Genomic DNA, 23340 nt, shown 5'->3' on the forward strand with positions numbered 1-23340 from the left:
ATATACCTACATGTACACGTGACAGTCGTGACGCGAGGCAAACGAGGAAATAGCAAAGGTGAAATATCTATGTCGACTTCTGCGCACTCACCTTTTAACTTCAATATTGGATTTATGCTAATACCTCACTCAATTTTACGCTCGGAAAAATCATTTGTGCCATTGTTCTCATAACGATGTTGTATATTAATAGAATTTCTCTCTCGTGTATTATAGCAGTTTAACATGAAGGGAAAAATAACTCCTATATTTTTGGTGTCGATCATTGTTGTCACCAGCAGCAATAACTAGTATCAGAATTATTTTTTACATTTTTAGGGTAGGTACTTGCTTCACAGCGAATGTTATTTTCATTTGCTATAAACAATTCTTATATTTTCCGAGCGTAATAGTGCTCTGAGTAAGACGGAGCGACTAAAATCAATCACCATTTTAGCCCAAAGATTTCCACTTGTACGTAGACCCCAAGGATCTCCACACAGATCGACCATTCAATGATTCCTTACGATCTTGACCAGACTGGACGACACAGTGGACTAATAACAGTCTACGTCCTCTAATCTACAACCTTTCTAAGCCGAAGGACAACGTGCTATCGGTCAGAGAAGAATATTGTTCACGACGCAGTATAGTCGCACCAATAAAAGTCTGCAGCGGATTTGATAGCCTACGCAGTGTAAGTGTTATTTATACGTCATAATTTCATAGAAGTTTGTCGTTTAAAATGACACTTGCACTGCGTGGGCTATCAAAATCGCTGCAGACTTTTTACGGTCTATCTCTAGTAAAATATCGGCTCTCTTAAAGTGAACCTTCTATACATGACTATCTATTCTATCCTCGTAAGACCCAGGGCAATTTTGGCGCTTTTGAATTTGGAACTTTCTTTTATTTCTATGTGAGTTCAAAACTCGAATTTAATTTGTACTTGTACAAGTACACGGGGACTTACGAGGCTATGCTAGGATATTTAGCATGCTACATACCCCTAAGCTGTCTTTATCCCACTGCAATACTTATCACCTGTGAGTCGGTGACAAACGGTACAAAAGCAACCACTAAACTTGTAAACGCGCTTTGAATAAAACATGGCGGACCTAGGGTTAGGGAGGCATTGACCTATGGTTATTTTGTGGTGGCTTAGGGCTGTTTTTATGATTTTTATGGATCTAGGAAGTTTTATGAAACCTAAAAAGTTAGTCTTAGGGTCGGTTGCATAAAATCTTTGGTCACCGTTAAACTTTTTTTTATTTTTTATTTTTTTTATTATGATTGGGCTTACTCATGGCCACAGACTAGTCCTAAACTAAACTGTTCGCTAAACTTGATTGTAGGTAGGTATATATATGCATTTCCATAGCTTTCTCTGTTGATTGATCAGGCCCTACTATGAAAATCAAAAAACAATTTTTTTTATCTGCCTGCTAGGTATATCGCTCAAAAATGTAAGGGCGATAGAAATGCAAATTGTATTAATCACTCTCTGTCGATGTTCACAACGATAAATACGCTCATATGTATGGCAATAAACGTAGAAAATAATATCGGTAAGGCAGGTTGAGGTTGACTCGTAAACTAAGTAAGGACTAATATTAGAGGAAAGGTATCAAAAGGAATTTAATGTAATTTGCGTCATTTTTTCAATGGGATGTATTTAGTGGCAAAATATTTTACGGTGATAGAAACATATTTAGAAACTGACAATCACTATCAACCATTTGTGTGAAATGTAAATTTCAGTATTCAGTAATTATTTTCACAATTAAGTTTGCCAACCCTACGTTATCTGCCGACTCAAAGCATCCCTACCGAGATTAAAATATTCCACTCGGCGGCGGTTAACTGCTAAAATTATTTATTAAGCGATTTTATTCACCGTTTTGCGCCTCTACAAAGAAGTGTATTCTCGTTTGTGTTCGGCGTTGTGAAATACACTGGATGCCCGCAATGCTTCGGGAGTAACTTATGTTTAGTCGTACGGAATCCACTTGAAATTTCATTTAATTTAATTTCATGCGAAAAACCATGGATATAAAGGTGTTACATAAAGGTTTGCTACATGGTCACCCTGCAAGGGCGTAGCACTGTCTTAAAAAAGAGTTAAAAACTAAAAAGTTTATTTATACAAAACAAAAATAAATTCCTATAGGTAGGTATCGAGTGCCTGAGGGTCTACCGCGAACCACGTTCGACGTGTTGCCTCTCTGTTCCACTGGTAAATTCGTACGTAAGTGTGACAGGGAGGCAACACGTCGGACGTGGTTCGCGGCAGGCCCTCTGCTACGTACGTATTGTAATTTAACTCTATCCTTGAAACGGTAAAGATGTTATCTGTTCCTATCATCTGTTTCTTCTGTTGTATTGCATTTCATTTTGCAGAGGTAATTAGCAGTTTGGTTTCACAAAAGATAACAATGCAATTCATCGTCAGGTAGTGTCTCAAGTGGATTCCGTCATTTTAAAACCATCTGAATATACACGGTGTAACATGAGGAAACGGAATAATTTTAACCACGCATTTCTGAGGTCAAAAGAAGGAAAAAATGTAATATGAGTTTAGATCAATTTCGCCAAAACAAAAACTTTTTTTGTTGTTTTGTTTTTTCAATTTTTTGAATGTATTTGTACATAAAAAATAAATGTTATTGGTAAACTTGCTATTTAAAATTGATTTTTACATTTTATATTCCTAAAACCTTCTTTTTGCAAAGTGTTACTTGTCACTTTTTGACATCTATCAATAAGGATATTTAGACTACGTCCCATAGCAGCAACATTACCATCAAAAAAGCCTTTTACATTATGTAACAACAAAAACTTGTTTATTTTTAAATTATTTTTATCTCTGAAACTAGGCGCTTTAAAAAAAAGTTTATAGGACATTTTTGTCTCTAAATATGATCAGGAATACGCTGTTAAAATTATTCGGTTTACTCATGTTACAACGTGTATATAGGTAGTTGGCTACGGAGTAAGTACACTTAAGAGCAATGAAAACTGGTAATTATATGTGCAGGTGCAATACATATATTTTGAGTGTGTATATACAGGGTGAAATTTAAATCACTGGCCATATTCATTCCCGGCACTAGGTTACACTTAAGGAATCTATTTAGCGAAAAAAAAGAGTACACTTTTTTTTAATTTTCATTTTTCAATTTTTAAATATTTTCCACGAGTCGTGGGCACCCTATTACCACAAATGTAAACAAACCTAATAGTAGGTTTTAACAACAACATCAGCAAAACCCTTATCTGACCTTCACTAAACCTTATAATCGTTGCAATAGGGTCCACACAGTTAGTGTTGGCGATGGTAGGCAGGTTTATCAATTTCGAGGGTAGTCTAAACTAAACCATTCCGCGCTAGCGGTAAACATAACGGTAAGCATAAATGATTAGTCACTCGTCACTCGCCAACCTTAAAATAATAATCGCGCGCGTACTAAGGTTAAAAAAAATGTTTTCGAACCGGGAATATTACGAAGTGGTACGGTGTTATTTATTAAGTGGTGAGTGTTTACGTGGTGCACAAAGATTATACGAAATGGAATCCGTTCCACGCCTTCGCAGACAAGGATTGAATCCAAGAGTACCATCTCGTGGGACTTTCGTTAATTGCGTCGATTTTTAATCAAATGTACGTAAGTTGATTAATTTTTTTAAATACGCCTGAATGCAAAGATTCCTGACCTAGTTTTTACTCATTGTTTTTAAGCCACGGACGTTTTGTTAATAATCATTAGTCAGAAATAACATTTTAGATTAAAAATGGGTTGCCTTTGCAAGCAACTTATGTAGGTAATCTCGCTGCAATAGGGTTCATAATTGGTGACGCGATTGCAAACAGCGGGAGGAGCGGGGTGTCAATGACCTTAACTGATAAGAGAGAAGCGGGTGTAGTGGGTAGTTGTCGGTTCACCATAACGTACGAGGTTTTTAGGACAACTTGATGATGAGTTATTTCGAAAAAAATGTACTGAGCGGTATTAAAAGAAAAAACACGTGTTTAATATTTTTTCGAGTTCTTTCGGTTGTTTCAATTTGGCCAGTGAATTAAATTTCACCCTGTATAAATACGAAAATGCACGAAGACGAGTATAATAGGTACCTAATTTACTTTTAACCCCAAATAAAATAATTCAATTAGACCAATTGACATTATTGTGGATTTTTTCGCAATGGAGGCGTATTGAGATATTTGTGAGCACTGTGACCTCCCCTGATGACAAACATATAGGTACATTTAATTAATTAAATTGTTATTGTTACAGATCTGGGACACGAGGTGCCAAGTTGGCTGCATGATGACGTTCGAAGGGGTTGACGTGTGCAGTAACAGTATTGATTTAAAAGTAAGTATCTTTGTATGTATAATAAAGTTATACGTACACCTACAGCATACAACCCAGTGCGAACTTTAAGATACGTCTAGATACGATAATGGATTAAATATGTCAGTGTCAAAAGTGAAGTTTCTTCCAACAAAAGCGTCACACTTGATACTGACATATCTAATCCATATTATCGTATTTAAACGTACCTAAGTAATATTTGACGTAGGTATCTTAAAGTTCGAATTGGGTCGATAGTCCGACACAAAAGCATTCGATTCAACAGAGCCATGCGGTTCTGTCGTCTAAACGGTGTTTATTTTTTTATGATTTTTAAATGAACTATATTAGCCTTGTAGCCTGAAACAAAATTTAAATAAATAATAACTTTTTAAACATAATACAAAATCAGTGTTTTTGAAATTCGTTTATATTGCTGTATTTCTTATAACTGTTTTATTACTTTAAAGTCAAAGCTTAAGGTAGGTTAGGTGTGTTGCTGTAAGTAGGTATGTTGTACATCTAAAGACTCATTCTAGTAGTACCTTACGTTAATGCTTTTAAGTACAAATTCGATAAAGTTTTCTAGCGCAACCTGCTTTAGAAAACCTTATTCCGCTTTATACGCGTTACCTGCAATTCATCGATCCTCACCAAATTTATTTATCAGAATAATTTGTCTCACTTAATTATCCTTAAATATTTTAGACGCCCTTTCGAAATATCTTTAATTAAATTGTTTACAGTTTTACTCCTGAAATTGTTTTCAACAGGTAACAATAATGGTATCTGAAAATTTATGCGAATTTAGCAAACAACCTCTGTTTGATGTCTAGCCTTCAAACTAGGCTCAACATTAAACAAGACCATAGATTACTGCCCTAAGATAGAACATTGTAATGATGGCTAACATAACAAATAAGCACTTTTTACTAATTACCAAAGCGCTTGCGCCTTAAAACAATGCGTCATCGACGTTAATGTGCGTTAAAAATAAGTAGGTAAAGTGAAAATAAAGATTTTCAAGTGGATCTACAAATTATTTTCACGAAGCATTAATTTGACTCCACTTTCTTAATGCGAACTTTTAGTGAAGTCCAAGATTCCTTATTGAGGGCGCCACTTTCTACATAACTGGGCATTTTCACTTAATTGAACACCTTTAACGGCCGGTTAACAATCGTTACAAAACTGACGGTCAATGTCAATCCCATACATTTTGTCAGGAATGTAACGGTTAGACGTTACTGAAACACGACTTAAGTCGCGCTTAACTTGTACAAGTTAAATGAAAATGCCCAACTGTCATATTTTTGACGAAAAAGGCTTAAACATAGCAAGAATTTAGTGTGAAAAATTTTTAGTTCAATTTTGTTTAATTTCTACTATTTTATGTCGCACTATACTCACTATTGCTTACAATCGAATTATTGTAAAGACGCTCAAGTGCGGTAAGCACAAGTTGCCTTACATGTTCTATCTTGTAGGATGTAATCTATAAACTAAACAGATTAGAAAAGACAATTTATACGCCAAGCTCAAATTAATTAAGCAAAAGGCATAGTAATTATATTTTGTGACTATAAGTAATTTAGCTCGACCTTTCTCTAATAAAACTTTCGACGCCTTAGAGAAAATTTAATTATGTGATTGAAAGCGTTACTAAAATGTTAATGCCTAGTAAATAACAACTATGTATCTTTAGTATTTGAATGTAATTATCTCGTATACTTTGAATTTATTCGCAAGTGTGGGTTATTCTCAAAAAAAAGTCTGCGGTCTCATTCATAAAATAATGTATGAAAAGGGGCGTGGCAATTAGACGCAACCGCAGATATATTTTTCTGCGGCGCTGATCTGTTGCCGAGCTTTTTGGTGTGCTGTGCTCCAGCCTTTAGTTCACATAAGTGAAACAAGACAATACCTGTGTTTACTATATGCAAAATTTGTAGTTGTCCACAAACTTTTACTTTCACAACTGTTTTGTGAGAGTCTGTTCTCCTCATATGTTAAGTTTATCTAATATTTTGAGCGGTGCCCAGCAAAGCTAATACAAAGCACTTTTAATTAAAACTTGGCTCTACTCTGGCTGTAACTTAGTGGTCTTAGCTTTAGGGATGGGTACGTGGAAGTCCGAACGAATTTCAATAGGCAATCGAAATTATTTTACACTGAGATTAATTTTGCACAGATAAATATTTTTCTTGATGTTCTAATTTACCTACATCTTGTCTTAAACTTAAAATACCTGCCGTGCAGCACCCTGATTTTAAAAATTAGACAAATCAGTCGCCGTCAGATACTTATATCGGACGGAGCTGCCATTGCGTCCGCCAGGGTGTAAGGACTTATGAGTAGAAGGAATCTAAAATGAAGTACGCTATTGGTGTGCAAGAAATGAAATAAATATTGGGCTAAAAGCATGTGGGTCAAACAGATCACTGTGTTACGTTCTTTCCTGTGGACATACACAAAGTTAAGGGCTATAAAGGTTAATTTTCTTATTTAACCCTAACCCACGTAAAAAGGTCCTCCTTTTATTTACAGAACTATGATAAAATCATTACTTACATGCCCACAAGCTGTTAACTATTGCCCACAGGGGAGAAAAATGTACAGTTCGCGCGAACACGCTAGTTTTCTCTGACGTGACTCTGACACAGGAAAGAACGTAACACAGTGATCTGTTTGACCCATGTATACGTAAGTGATTGCCACTTCGCCTGCTGATCCAAAAAGCATTTACTTATACCTCTTCGAGATTCGTATCGCTATGTTTTCCAGAGTTACTGACACGTATATATTAAATTACATTGCGTATGGCTCGAACCCACAAGTTTTTGCTAGAAAGGCACATGTATGCTTTGCCGGTAAGTTACCGCTCGTCTAATGCTCATGTGCTCTTAAGAATGTAATATTTACACCTACGTAAAGTGTTTAGTGATAGCCGTGTGAAAACTTGTAAGTACCCAGACTTTTTTATAGGTTCCTAACAAAGTGCAACTTTTTATCTGCCGCAAACCCTACTAGTGTTTCATCTGCAGTTCAGTCGTGCCTCGACACTCGTTATAAACTTTGATGCTCTTAGTTCGTACTTTGAGTTGAAGAATATTATTTTCGTACTTTCATTACTTTCAGTTTGTAAAGCGATTTCAGCTTTGCGGTGCGCAGACAGGTTCCCAACAGACTTAGTTGACAAAGTTCCATATTAACACAGTGTAAGGAATAAATACAGTAATCTTTCGCCCATAGATGGTTGGATCCCATAGAAGTGGAATACGCGTGCCTTCGTGAGGGACAAAACATACGCAATGCGACACTATGATTGGTCGAATTTATTTGTTGCCCACCATAATCCATACTAAATTTACGGTGGGGAACAAATAAAATATGAGACTGTGACAAGGACAAACAATAATAGCTACTTCGCTGCTACTCCTACTGAAAGTTACATAAGACTATCCTGGTCGGTCACTTGCTGCTTGGACGACTCAACATTGGCAGGTAACGCTTCATACGTTACCTTACCTTTTCATTACAAGACAATTTGGCGTCAACAATGCGTAAACCGCAAAAATTCACGCTTGACGTCGACAATTTGGTCACGACGACTTTTTGTCCCAATAGACTTCCAGACACAGCATAAATAGTAGCGCTACCCCCTCTGCCACAAATATACGGTAGTTTTACTCCATTTTCGATCAAGTGTGTTTGAACGGACCAGTCACTCGCTCACCTCGTCTTCCGCACCCCTGTATTTTTGGCAGCCGGTTTCATGAAATAATTGCTATAAGCTCCGTCTGGAGAATTCCTAGTCTATGGTTTGTCCCTATTAATCCAGCCCAATATGCGCATGTAGCGTGTCGTATCGTCAGCTGACGTCTTCAATTCGCCCATTATTTTTCATCTCACTCACCTTCTCCATCGAATGGAGATAAACTACGCTATATAAATCTACTCTGATTCTATATTAATTTCTATTCCAGAGGAATTGTCTGAATACTTAAACGAGATGTTCATCCCTAGTTTTGAGCGCTATCTTGCTTAGTTTGCTTTTACCTGGTCTAAGTTTTCCAGCGAAGTTTTGTACAAGGCGAATACTCGTCTACCAATGACTAGGTACCATTATCGTGGCCCTCTACCGATTAAGAACTTTCAGGACTTATAATATCTATAATTAAGACAATTATATTCCAAGTATTTACTTGGAAATCGTATGAAATCGTATTCTTTGCTTTTCTTTGAGTATTTCGAGTATAGCTTCCTCTAAATTTGCCACATAGATTTTTTCTGGCGTGGAAATCACAGGTTTTAAGCATCAAAGCTTTTGGCGCTACATCCCATCTCACTTCCACTTCACACCCATCTCACTCTTACTGCATTATGACGAATGTACCTAATATATCTCAGAACACAGAACGCATCAAGCGTGACGGGACATTATGTTGGTAATTTATTTTCCCCGTTACGCAATAAACATACAATAACATACTCAATTTTACTCATGCACGCTCATGGGAAAAGTCTCGTTTGCGATCATTGTTGCATAAAATATAATATATTTTCTTACAAACGACATCTCCAAGTCCTAAATGTCCAAGACATGTCCTGAAGAATCGCTTTTTAGGATATGACCGACTGTTGTTTACATAATTATAATTTTCTGTGTAATTTCTGTTATAATAATATCTTGTTTATACGACAACGGTTTCACTCACTTGAATTTTTAGTCGCTATTGGCGACATGTTTCGGGCCCGTCGGGGGTCCTTCCTCAGGCTCGAGTGCTCGCGGCGGCTGCAACTCGTGCACTGAGCCTGAGGAAGGACCCCCGACGGGCCCGAAACATGTCGCCAATAGCGACTAAAAATTCAAGTGAGTGAAACCGTTGTCGTATAAACAATTTAAAATATGTCTCACGAAAGTTTAATATCGATAATAATATCTGTTATATTTTTACTTATACGAGTAGTTGTAATAAGAATGTTTAGGTACTTATTTACTTTAAAAAAATACTCCTGTATACTTCCCTAATTAAGGTAAGACAACGTTTTATTACCCTGTTGTTTCCAATATAGGACGCGTCAGGGAAATTACGGGCCCGCCCGTTAACTTGGCATCCTTACAAACTATACCAAGTTAGGTACAATAGAGGTACTGGGAGTTTGTGAAGAGTTGACTTTTGTTGTTATTCTTTTGTCTTTGTTATAGGCCTCCATTGTGAAAGGATTTAATAAGATAACAAGTAATTTCGGCTTAAAAGGCATTTATTAGGAGATTAAATTAACTTGTACAAGATTAGATATTCAGTGGAACTTCGATAGCACGAATCTGAAGGGAAACGCCAAAAAGTTCGTGTTAACGAGTTTTCGTCTTACAGAGGGTATGACTTAGAGAGGTTATAGGTTTTTATTCGTCTTAAAGAGGTTTCGAGTTACAGAGGTAAAATTAATGTAAAATTCGTAAGGTAACTATACAAATGTTTATAGCACGGTCTTATTATTTTCTTCGAGTTACTGAGGGTTGTTGATAAATAATTTCGAGATATAGCGGTGATATCAGAACACGTCTATTTTTTCGAGTGATAGGGGTCAAATTGTACCGGAAAGCCGTGAAGGGAATCGTTGATTACATCGTCTTAATGAGGTTAAATATTTCGAGTTATGGAGGTTTTGGGGTTTGACGGGAAGGGAATAGCATTTTATTTCGTGTTAACGAGGATTTTGTCTTATTGAGGCGAACCTCAATAAGACGAAATCCTCGTTCCACTGTCCGAAGTTCCACTGTATGAAAATAACAGTTGGGTACGATTAACTTAAAATGTGTTCATTTTTTATGGGTATTAGCAAAAGCGATAAGTACATACTGTTTTTTGTAACCAACTCTTTTTAGTGTTAACCAGTTTTGGTAAAATGTTAAAACCAACTCGCTGATCTTCCGTAGCAAATTACATGCAACATATCTTTTGTTCCCTTCTAATTTCCTTTCTTTGCGCCCCCTCGTAATGACTTTGCCATTTTCAGAGAAACTTCTGCATAGCAGGCAGTTGGCTACCCACAGAAGCTCTGACAGTGTGGGACATCGTCGCTAAGAAGAAGGTGTCCATCGTACGCGTGCAGAACCGGAGGCCCGATGTGGATGGGGAGTACATCTATGCATGCCGGTTTTGGAATTCTAGTAAGGTAGGTTTTTAGGGTTCCGTATCTAAAACGGGACCCTATTACTAAGACTCTGCTGCCCGTCCGTCCGTCCGTCTGTCACCAGGCTGTATCTCACGAACCGTGATAGCTAGATAGTTGAAATTTTCACAGATGATGTATTCCTGTTGCCGCTATAACAACAAATACTAAAAACAGAATAAAGTAAAGATTTAAGTGGGGCTCCCATACAACAAACGTGATTTTTGACCGAAGTTAAGCAACGTCGGGTGGGGTCAGAACTTGGATGGGTGACCTTTTTTTTTTGCCTTTTTTTGCATTATGGTACGGAACCCTTCGTGCGCGAGTCCGACTCGCACTTGCCCGGTTTTTTATAATCATTATCAGCCTTAGATATCACACAATCTGAACATAAGTCTCTCCCATGGCACACCACTGCGTCCCGACCCTATTGAAAAACACTAGCAGATACACGGAGAGTCAGTTTTACATCCCATCGAGCGTCAATCAACTGAAGTATCAATCAGCTCGTACTGAAGTAGTAACTGCACTCGAAAAACATATTGCATGTGCCTTTCTACGTATATACGTCCACAGTTACCTGACACTTTGTAGGCCTTATTGCAAGGCCATAAGAACTACTAATGGTTTGTCAAAAGTACACGTTAGTTTTAGTTTTAATAACAACTACACAGAAGTCTTTATACCATTTCTTACAAAAATACATATCAATCGAAGGTTTTTCGTTTATATTCTTTAGATATTTAAGTACTTATTTCGAAGCGATATGAAAGTCACCTTAGTGCTAGCCTGTGACAATGAAATATAATAATAAAAAGAATTGGGGCTGAATTGATATCATACATTTTCTATTAACTGAAGCCGATGTTATTATATGTAATACCTACTTCAATTATCCTTGGAGGTTAAAGTGATAAATCAGATTTACAACCTATAATTCTCCGTCAATTCGCAGTTTATAACCCCTTGCAAATATAGCTTTACACATTAAAAGTACATTAAGGTGAAATGATTGATAGCCCTGAGAGGCTTTCACGTCCCAGCCAGACAGAATGACTAAATGGAATATGGGATTTAATTCACATTTCGTATATTATTTGACGTACAAAGCCTGGATATTACGTGTATAGTAGAGTGGAACACTTTAAGCTTAATCTAGTTTCAATGACTTCTAGATATATTAGGTTTTTCTACAGATAAATGAGCAGATCCATATTATAAATAACTATCTGAACCATTTTGCGACTTATCGCCGAGAAGATTACAAATACTTTGCTTCATAAGAGGAATCACAAACCCGAGAAACCCTTTCAAAGTAAATCCTTTGCTTAACTTTACGTATTTTCATCATCACCAAGATCGGTGTTTAATTTGAAAACACAATTACCGCACAACAAACGTGGATATTTGAGGGCGGTGTCTGTCAGGAACAAGCGACCTGCTGAGGTTTTGGCAGTTTGTTTTCCTTAAATTTCTCGCCGGTTCTGTATATAGGATACGGGTTAAGAGACAAACAGTAGCGGTGAGCTACCTATATTCCGAGTCAATCGCGAATCTATTTTATTACCTTTATGGGTTGATGAAATATAGGTAGGTACCTAAAGTGAGCCGATCTCCCGAACAAGTTTGGCACACTTTATATTTCGTCAACTTTACCAGCCTGCCGGACAGGTCTAGTTATTTTACAATAAAAAGTACAACGCTCATAACGATACATGGATCTATACATTGCCATCGAGTATATCGAAGCGGCCAAGCTAAGTACATATTTTAAGCACCTTTGCAGCTTAGATATATATACAGTCAGCAGCAGAATTTGCTAAGCATGCCAGGTGTTAAGTTAACTTTATTGTTAAGAGAATAAGAGCGTGTCAAAGTAATTTTGAACACCGCCACCGCTTAGCAACTTCTGCTGCTGATTGTACTTGGTATATGTATATTAGTCAGTAGCAGTAGTGGATAAGTACCTAAAGGAAGTTGTTATCTCAATATACCTGGCGTGTTGTGCTCATTTTTAAAAACTTTTCTTAACTCAACTCTCAAGGCTTAAATATTAGTTACTCCTGCTGCTGATTTTACAAATTTTATAATCTATAACAATATACCAATTGGAAAACTAGTGATGTTATAAGCTGCACCTGGGTAATAGTTAATGAATGGCTTTTGGTGAGATGACCCCTCCGTCCACTAAAATCTATTTCAAGTATTGAATGCAGGTGTACTTACATTTCTCGTGATCGGCAATAACGATAATATAGGTTTTCGATTGGAACGTTAAAAACTTCTCATTGACTCTCGTGTCAACCTTCCTTAAGGAAGGTAGAGCTAAATAGGTGTATAATTTACTTATAGGTACTTCACTGGGGTACGCAGTATTTATTGACCGAGCATAGCGAATGTATCCGAAAAATGCTTTCTTATGTTCGGATGTTCTCTACAGGTAGCATTTCTCAACTGATTCACGTGAAACTTTGTGGGCATCTCACCGCTGTAAGGTCCACTCTTGGACCACCGTTTGCCCAAGTGCTAATATTGCTCAACTTTCCAAATCCTCGGTCTTGTACAGTCAAGTTAGATTTGTGTTGAGGCTTTCGGTGGTAAAGTTCGGTAGTTTCGAGCTGGGCTCGATATCAGATCTTAATTGCGCTGCGAACACCCAATACTTTACCTAGATAACCATAAAGTGGTTGATAATTATAATTACGAAGCTCAGTTTGTAAGTAATGTCTGGTTTATAATATAATATACAATAAGTATGTATACAACATCGTTCACTTTGGAAGGAAAGGGGAACAAAGCAACAACTAAACTTAAGATTTAAACGTAAGAAAGATAAATGTGTTAATATTTATTTGTATAATTGTTTGTATTTACACTTACAATTACGTCAGAAGAAAAATTCAACAAACGTCAGAACAAACCCTTGTTGTTAACTTACGGCGCTCCCACACATTGGTTGTTTATAAAACGTTATACAACATCGTGTGAAAATACTATCATAATTTGCATTTCAACAATTTGATAACTTTAATTCATTATAATTTTGTAACTAAAGCAACATACACATCAGTATCGCACTCGACTAATTATAACTACTTACCTAGTCCTATGTCTGGAATACCTAAGTAACTATTATTAATTACAGGTATTTACATCAAGTTTCATATTTGTTCACGTGTATGTTTATCAAAAGTTATGGATATCTAAGTTTAAAATAAACAGTAATTAAATTAGTTTCTAAGCAGATGTTTGTAATACATTACGTGATAATATCTATTGTAAAACGTATGTTAACCTGAATCTATGTTAACTGGAAATACCCTCTGTAATTTACAATGGCATTTCAAACTATCTCTTTTATTCGCGATCCGCGAGGAATTTTAGTTACTGCTTGTGACAGGGATAGTTCTGTTGGAAATCTGAAAACTATGCAACATCCTGAAACTTTTGAACATATTGGTATAGCTGGCGCCATTTTTCTAGTTTTATGCATAAAATTAGCTTTGAAAAGCGAGTTTACAACTATAAAAAGTATGTAACTATTAAAAAGTTTGTGAAACCAGATTAAGCTAGAGAAAACTATTACCATGCTACATTATTATTATTATAATAATATCTTTGTTTGTTTAGCATTTTTTCGACAGATAATTATAACCGCCTATAATTGTAGTTATTGCATAGGAAGTTTGGTAGTTTTCTGCTGAGTTATGTTTTACAATCGTGGAATCTACTCAGATTGTATATGAATTTAAAATAAAGTAAATAAACCATGATTTTATACGAGCAGTTTTTTGTCAGACTGACTATTTAGGTAGATACGAGACTGGGTACGAGTAAGTACGTAATATTCCTTACCAGCGACCAGCCCCGGCTTCGCACGGGTTACACAAAACCTTAAAAAATCATACACCTAAACCTACTTCTAGAATCACTCTATTGCGAACATACATACACACAAACAGACAGAGGCGGCAGGGGACTTTATTTATAAGGTGTTGTTGATTTACTTGTCTTATAGCTCGTCCCTTTTTATTTCAGTACAACCGCAAAGCCAAATACGGCATCATAGGCGGCAGCGGTACCAACTGCGTGGAGATCATTAATCTTCACAACCGCTACATAACCTGCTCGTACCCCGCCGAGGGCGCGGTGCTCGCTATCACGAGCCACGAGGACCACATAGCCTTCGGCGGCACCGCTCCGGTCTTCAACATAGTGAGTTTCCACGACCCCAAGCATGAGGAGTACCCTAAAGAGGAAGAACATAATGTATATCAGGATCCTGGTAGCGTAGTTGTACATGATTTTGAGGATTATGAAAGCCGTGCGTCTGAGAAATCGACAGAGGCTTAGGCTGGAAACAGTGCTCGACCGATGGTCAGCGCGTACCACACGCGCTGACCGTACGCGCTGACCGTCGGTCGTAATTAAACGTTCAGTACTCGACCGACGGTCGGCGCGTACCGTACGTCGCACGCGCTGGTTCTATGATCGGTCCGTCGCTTCGATCAGCGTCGCACTGAACGCATGTATATGGCCACCACGCGCGTCAGTCAACCGACGTACGTCGGACCGACGAGCTCGACCGACGGTCGCGGTACGCGCGACGTAGCTGTACGCGCGTAGCAGTTTATCAGCGAAGCACTGTATTTCATCGTACATTTTCATTGATATAGCTACGTCAACCGATGTCAGCGCCGACCGTCGGTCGAGCATTGTTTCCAGCCTTAGCGTTGTCTTGTCTACTTAAAACGGTACGCATTTGTAAAACCTAGAATTGAATACACATTTTAAGCTTGAAATATTGTGTGCTTTATCTTTCTCGCGTTATCACGGCTTTTTGCCACGGCTCATAGGAGCCTGGGGTCCGCTTGATAACTAATCCCGAGAATTGACGTACCATCCAACCCACAGGGGAAACTAGACCCTATTGTGTGGTTAACTAGGTTACAATTTTATCTTTTTCTTTTGTTGCGTCATTTTTTAGAAGTCAATGGTAAACCTTAAGGATAGATGTTTTCCATTCAAAAAAACAGCTCGAACAAAAATATTGATCAAACAAAAATCCAGTCCAATTAGAGACGGAAACACGAGTACTCTTATACCAAAATTACCAAAGGCCGGAACGATGAAATAATTACATGTAGGTATGACATTTTCAACATACCTATAAAGTATTGTACCTTACACGTGTCCTGTACAATTTCAAAAAGCGGCCAATAGCGAGTCGGACTCGCCCATGAAGGGTTCCGTAGCAGCAAGTAACATAATAAAATTGCGGTTTACGGTTTATAACGTATTAAAAAAAAACTAATCACTAGATCTCGTTCAAACCAATTGTCGGTCGAAGTTTACATGGTACTCGTAATGTACATCATATATTTTTTTAGTTTTATCATTCTCTTATTCTAGAAGTTACAGGGGGGGGGGGACACATTTTACCACTTTGAAAGTGTCTCTCGCGCATACTTATTCAGCTTAGAAAAAAATGATATTAGAAACCTCAATATCATTTTTGAAGACCTATCCATAGATACCCCACACGTATGGGATTGATAAAAAAAATTTTGAGTTTCAGATTTAAGTATGGGGACCCCCCAAAATTTATTGTTTTTTTTCTATTTTTGTGTGAAAATCTTAATGCGGTTCACAGAATACATCTACTTACCAAGTTTCAACAGTATATTTCTTATAGTTTCGGAAAAAAGTGGCTGTGACATACACGGACAGACAGACAGACAGACGGACAGACATGACGAATCCATAAGGGTTCCGTTTTTTGCCATTTGGCTACGGAACCCTAAAAAGGCAACTGAATACAGAAATTGCTGACCTCGCTATTCAAAAGAAACCTTGAATAGAATGAGAAGGCATATTGATATTATGGTAAAATAAACCTCGCAAATTATATTGGCTTGGATAAGTGTTCCTTTACTGTAGTACCGTACTTTACATATTATGTATACAACCCTATATAGGTACGCAAGTTTTTGGTGTTGGTAACGATTTTAGGATTATTACTTATTTGTTATTTTAGTATAATAGTAATTCAGCCTATATAAGTCCCACTGCTGAGCATGAGCACATGCTTCCTCTCATGCGCGAGAGGGCTTGGGCTATAATCCCTACGCTAGCCCAATGCGGATTGGGGACTTCAGGTCTATACCTTTGAATTTTTCGCAGATGTATGAGGAAACCTGCCATCACGATGTTTTCCTTCACCGAAAAGCTAGTGGTAAATTTCATATGATATTTCGTACATATGCTCCGAAAAACTCATTGGTACAAGCCAGGATTAGAACCCGCGACCTCCGGATTGAAAATCGGACGTCATATCACCTCGGCCACCAACGCTTATTTCCACCGCTTGTTGTATTTAAGTTAATCTTTTAGAAAACAGAAAATTCCTATATTTTTAGGTGTTGATGTTTGGTTAGGTACCTATTAAAACTTTGGTAATTAAATTACAAACTTCTAAAATGTTAATATTACGAGCGCTTAGTGACATGATGCCTACATTTATCTTTTTAATTATGAAACTTTGTACGAGATCGAGTCATAAGGTCATCACGGTCTTTAATTAATACCATTAAAACTGTAAATATGTAACCTTATACATATTTTAAAGCAAAGTTATATTGAAATTATAATTACTTATGAATAAATTACATTAGGTCGTTTCTCAAAAAGTTGGCACCGCCACCTGTAAATAGGTTTATGTTAGAACTTTTTTTTCGTTATGTACTATTTTTATATATAAAAAATTAATACATATTTAGAGAGACTTTTTACACAGAGGCCTAATACTTTGAAAAATATTTAATAAATATTGATTACAAAAAAAAATATTGTAACTACGTTTATCCGTTAACCTGCCGTGTCCCAACGCGAGGTACTGATGTTCCGAACTATGAAAACCACACAAAATATTAACTTAATTTAACGGCATTACCGTATTTTATTAACATATATCCTTAAGTTTTAAAGTATTACTATCGCATAACAATATTATACTTATATTTTAAGTTATTCGGCGTCAAAGTTTGTCCAAGGCAATTCTTAACAGTCACCTGGCGCGTCACATTCACGACGATTGTATAACCCCCACCGCACCTTTCCCGTCTCACTCCGCACGAGCTGAAGCCGTCACTCATCAGCTATCACCTGGTAGGACGAAGACGTGGTTATTGTGCTTCGCAAATAAAACACAAACGACAAAGTATCGGAAATTGGAGTTTGTAATGGGTAAGTACTCTTTATCCTGGAGTCGATATCTTGCTAATTATGTAACCTATCGCATTACTATCAAGATATGTAACGTAAACAATAGTTTAGTTTTATATGCCTAAGTATGGAGTTCATCAAGCTAATACATTTTGTGTATTCGCGATATAACTGCCATTTTCCCCATCACCTGCATATCGTCCACCTGGCTAAAACTGCCAGGTGGATGAGATTTTGCGGCAGGTTAATGTCACTGATACCACAACTAATACTCGTAACTATATAATTATATAGCGGTTATATCGCTTTTGTGTGCTAATTTAGGAATAATAATTGGCCAAGCACGAAGTCAAGACTACGGTGTTCAGAGCACCGTACGACACATCCCTAGGTGGTTTTAAGTTTGGATACTAATACTAATTTATCCCATAAGTACATTTTATTGACTAGGAAATAAGAAGGTAATGTCTGGGAGCTCTGGGACCTTGGAGTTTGGACTTTTATTAAAGTCCTCTGGGCTAGGTATAGGTAATGTAGAAGTTACAAAGCTTCTACCTTAGATATATTTTTTAGAGATTAAAGATTTTATTTACCACCTTGTCGGGTTGATTGTATATCCATACCAAATTACAGCTTTCTAACACTAACAATCAACCTCATCTTGGTAGTGAAAACAGGAAAAATCGTAAGTCCCATTTCGGCCAACCGAAATCAAGAACGTTTATATAATATAGGCCTAATACCGTTTATCTAAAACGTTTGGTGAAGGCACATTTCTAGTAGAAACAAATTATTATGAATTTCTCTGTAATTTGTACAAACCACCCAAGTAACAATTTGTGGTACTATAGTGGTCAATAGAACGTTTCCTAAATACCACCTAAGGGGTGTACTTTCGTTTCGGCCAAATACATTTCGCCAAATTTCACTTCTCAACAAACTTATCGCAATAGTTTCATTTCCCAAAGGAACCTTTAGCAAAGTTACACTTCGCATATAATTTATTTGGTCAAATTATCATTTGGCATGATTTTACTTTGTCAAATGTTATTAGGACAAAAACTTATTTAGCAAACGTTTTTTATTGTCTAATATTATATTCCAAAAAGATGTTTGGTCAAAAATGTCACTTCGCAAATTTGACAAATAGGCATCTCTATTTAAAGTACTTTTTGTTATGTTGTAATAGGTACGTTAAATTCTACGTAATTTGGGTGGGTTGGGTTAGGTTTGAACTGCTATCCTCACAAAACGGAACCGCTATCAGAAAAGTGGGTTAGGTTAGGTTAGAACTGTCACCCTCACAGAATCGAAATGCTATTAGAAAAGTGGGTTAGGTTAGGTTAGAACTGCGGTCCTTACAGAAACGAAATTCTATGTAATAAAAAAAGGTCATCGAAGTGGATTAATTAATTTAATAGAATAACGAGATGTAAAAAAATTGCATGACATTTTAAACTAAAATGTGGTTTGAATATTGGTGGTTATTTACTATTTTTGGGTTACAATGATTACTTTGGTGTTATTTGCTTTAATAGTATAGCAAGATGTAACAAATTTGGTTGTCATTTTACATTAAAATGGAGTTTTAATTTTAGTGATCATTTACTACATATTTTTGGCAGTAAGAATGTTTTTTTTTGACGTTACATTTTACTATGTATATGTAATGATCAGTTAAATACTAGACAAATAAAATTCTGCAGCCTCCACTTTATTGGTATGTAAATTGTATGTCATGCAATATTTTGGGACATGTAAGTTATGCTTAATGATACATTTGACTAAATAATATTTGGTAAAATGAAACTTGTCCAAGTAATTATTTGCTAAACAATAACTTGCCAAAAAAGACTATTGCTAACTGAAAATTTGCGATAAGTTGTTTTGCCAAACATTTTTTTGGGAAATGATAATTTGGGAAACATAGTTTGGGATGTGATACTTTGGGAAACGATTTTGGCCCATTCGTTAGTAAACCCACCTAAGGTCCTATAAAAGACCTAAGAAGGTTGTATAAAGCCGAAATGGCGCATCTTTAGTGCCATTCAGTGATATAGTAGACCTGTAGCAGTGTCAGTCGTGACGTTTTAGGTCTATAAAAGTGATATAATGATGACTCTTGTGCTAATTTGTTGTCAGTAACGCCATTATAGTGTTAATTTATACTATAGTAGCATTAGAGATTCCATTATAGTGCTTGTTTTATACTATAGTAGTATTTGAAATTCTATTATAGTGCTTTTTTTATACTATTGCAGAATTCATAGTTCCTTTACAACGCAATTTGCTACCAAGTTTTCCATCAACTATTGTGAGTGGTTTTGTTGTGTGTTTACTTCACAAAAACGATACTAAGTAAAATGGTGATAAGTAAAGACTTTATATTAATATGCGTTATTTAGATGTCGAATAATTCGGTCCTTAGTGCAAAAAGTATATGGGACGGAAGTTTTACCGTTAGAATAGTATAAGGTTAATAAGGAATATTAAATGCCCCCTCGATTTATTTATGTTTTTAATAAAATAATTTAATAAAATATTATGATATTCACCATAGTTACTACTATGCAGCCAAGAAGTAAATCCGACGCTTTTATAGGCTAACTATAGAACTTACGACGAAATATTCACCGCCATCATGATTAAAATTAGGGTTCCAAAAGAATTTTGCTGTGACCCAGTTACACTTACAAACTCTTTAGAAAGACATTATGATTTGTTTTAAATTTAGATGTAGTTAATTACTGTTGTTTTCTTTTTCAGTGTGATTGGTAAAAAAATGTGCTAATAATGGATGTCGATAAATATCTAAACCGCCACGATTTTATGCTTGTATTAAATCATTGATGATAAATCTGAACTACAATCACTAATATCACTGGGGTATTTTTTATCAATTCATTAATATTAAAATATTTTGTACGGAACCACATTATGTGGCTTAGGCCTGAACTTATATAAGCAAGATATAAGTAGCCATTACAGATCAAATTTATCATTTACAAGTAGTCGTTTTCTACCTTTATGTATCTAATTCGGTTTATAAAAGACATAAAAACTCAGCTATAACGCTGTTGTCTTTTAAAAGAAAAAAAAAACCACTATACAACAGTTTTGTGATATAAAATAGTCATTGTGACGTTTACAGCGATGATATATAATAGGGATTTGAAAACTACTAAAGCGCTTTTTAACGCTATAAATATGTCCCAAAAACGCTACTATAGAGCAAAACAGTTCTATAATAGTGTTCATATGACTACTAAAGTATTATGTATTATAGCAGTGATCTCTAAAGCTACTATATCCTGAAATCGTTGTATATTTGGGGTTTTGTCACTGTTAAAAGACAAAACTATAGCGGCTAGCAGGGAACCTTAATAGCGCAAACTACTAAATTATTATGTACTATAGCAGTGATCTCTAAAGCCACTATATCCTAAAATCGTTGTATAGTTGGGTTTATGTCACTGTAAAAACACAAAACTATAGCGGCTAGCAGGGAACCTTAATAGCACAAACTACTAAAGTATTGTGTACTATAGCAGTGATCTCTAAAGCCACTATATCCTAAAATCGTTGTATAGTTGGGTTTTTGTCACTGTTAAAACACAAAACTATAGCGGCTTCCAGGGAACCTTAATAGCGCAAACTACTAAAGAATGATGTACTATAGCAGTGATCGCTAAAGCCACTTTATCCTAAAATCGTTGTATAGTTGGGTTTTTGTCACTGTTAAAACACAAAACTATAGCGGCTTCCAGGGAACCTTAATAGCGCAAACTACTAAAGAATGATGTACTATAGCAGTGATCTCTAAAGCCACTTTATCCTAAAATCGTTGTATAGTTGAGTTTTTGTCACTGTTAAAACACAAAACTATAGCGGCTTGCAGGGAACCTTAATAGCGCAAACTACTAAAGTATTATGTACTATAGCAGTGATCTCTAAAGCCACTATATCGTAAAATCGTTGTATAGTTGGGTTTATGTCACTGTTAAAACACAAAACTATAGCGGCTTGCAGGGAACCTTAATAGCGCAAACTACTAAAGTATTATGTACTATAGCAGTGATCTCTAAAGCCTCTATATCGTAAAATCGTTGTATAGTTGGGTTTTTGTCACTGTTAAAACACTAAAACTATAGTTGCTTGCAGAAAACCTTAATAACGCAAATTAGTTGCATAAAAGTGATTCCATATACTATTATACAGTAATATTGCTCTATAGTGGTTATATTTGACGCTATTATAGTACACGCCTATAACGGCTCTATAAAATGGTGAAGTAAACCTTTACATCAATTGCTTATAGATTACATTAGCTGTATAAGCCTATAGAGCAAAAAGGTGTTGCCAAACGCTTTTATACAACAGGTGGTCACCTCTGAAACCTTAATACGACGTCTATACAAGCTTTTAGCGATAAAAACTAAAATTATAGGACTAAAATGTTACTTGGGCATTTCGTAAACTGACATTCCGCTAAACTGTTGTTTTTACATCTTACTAGCATCCATAACATATTGAAGTATGATATTCTTCCACTTGTCTGAACATTTTCATTATTATTGATTCTTTTTTTGTGAGAATGGCTTTTTCTGCCACGGCACTTTGCCAATTATTGATTTTTTCAAACACCAAAATAGTTGACAATTTAATATACGTCAGAGTTGACAGGCAACTTCGAGCATGAAAAACTAAATCCGTCAAAAATACTGGGTATACATACAACCTCATAATCTTTGATATAGTCGCAATTGTTGTATTTTAAACTTGTAGACTGGGCAGGCACGACTCAAAAAGGAATAATATTACAATTAAGTCTGTGATTCGGCATTTCTCGGTTTTTGACGTTAGGCTTGTTTCTGACTCAAAATATAATTAACGTTACCGGACAATTTTGGACTTATTGTACATCAGTTTTTAAAAGCAAAAATATTTTAGTAGAACTGGAATTCATGAGTACCAAATCTTAACTGACATTTTTGTCACTCGAACAAATTTGATCAAGATCGGCTTACTTTATATTTCGTCAACTTTACCTTTGTTTCCAAAAACTGTGAATTGTGAATTTTAATTTTTTTTTCGTCACAGAACAGTATCTAGTTGCTGCTCTCACCAATCGGTTCAAACATATATAGTAACAGCACCAGTCATGGGACATTTAAGAGGGAATTTGGAGTATTTGTGATATTTCCCTAATACATGTAAATGGTCTACCGCTTAGCGTATTAAAAGATGAAAGTCCTATCCGTCTTTCATGTTTCAGGCGTGTTGTATCAAAGATACTGCGACGAGTTTCCATATACTTAACAAATTAAAACTATGCTTTTTTTCTCCAGTCATGGACACCAAAGCTCCAGTAATGGGCCCCCCAGTAATGGGCACTGCTCTATCAGTATAAAATATTGAAATAGGTCATCAGATCTGGTCCATGTTATCATAATATTGCATTATCATCCGATTTGCATATTTAATTACGAATACAAAATTTCAACTCAATCGGAAATCGGAAAGTGGCTCAAACTCGGCTACCAAAATTTGACCCACACTAACTAACAGTTGGAAAAACGATATTAATTTATCCGAAGTCCGAGCA

At 36.2% G+C, this 23340-nt stretch overlaps 1 protein-coding gene across 1 annotated transcript in view; it reads left to right on the top strand.

The window, feature by feature from the left end:
• Positions 1-14864, top strand: part of LOC134665503 (uncharacterized) — a 32282-nt gene extending 17418 nt beyond the window's left edge. Inside the window, exons 6-8 of the mRNA XM_063522477.1 lie at positions 4275-4355; positions 10356-10514; positions 14550-14864. Of these exons, the coding sequence (XP_063378547.1) occupies positions 4275-4355; positions 10356-10514; positions 14550-14864 (555 nt within the window). The remainder of the gene's footprint in view (positions 1-4274; positions 4356-10355; positions 10515-14549) is intronic.
• The last annotated feature ends 8476 nt before the right edge of the window (positions 14865-23340 follow it).

Source organism: Cydia fagiglandana, chromosome 6, assembly GCF_963556715.1.
Source record: "Cydia fagiglandana chromosome 6, ilCydFagi1.1, whole genome shotgun sequence".
NCBI lineage: Eukaryota > Metazoa > Arthropoda > Insecta > Lepidoptera > Tortricidae > Cydia > Cydia fagiglandana.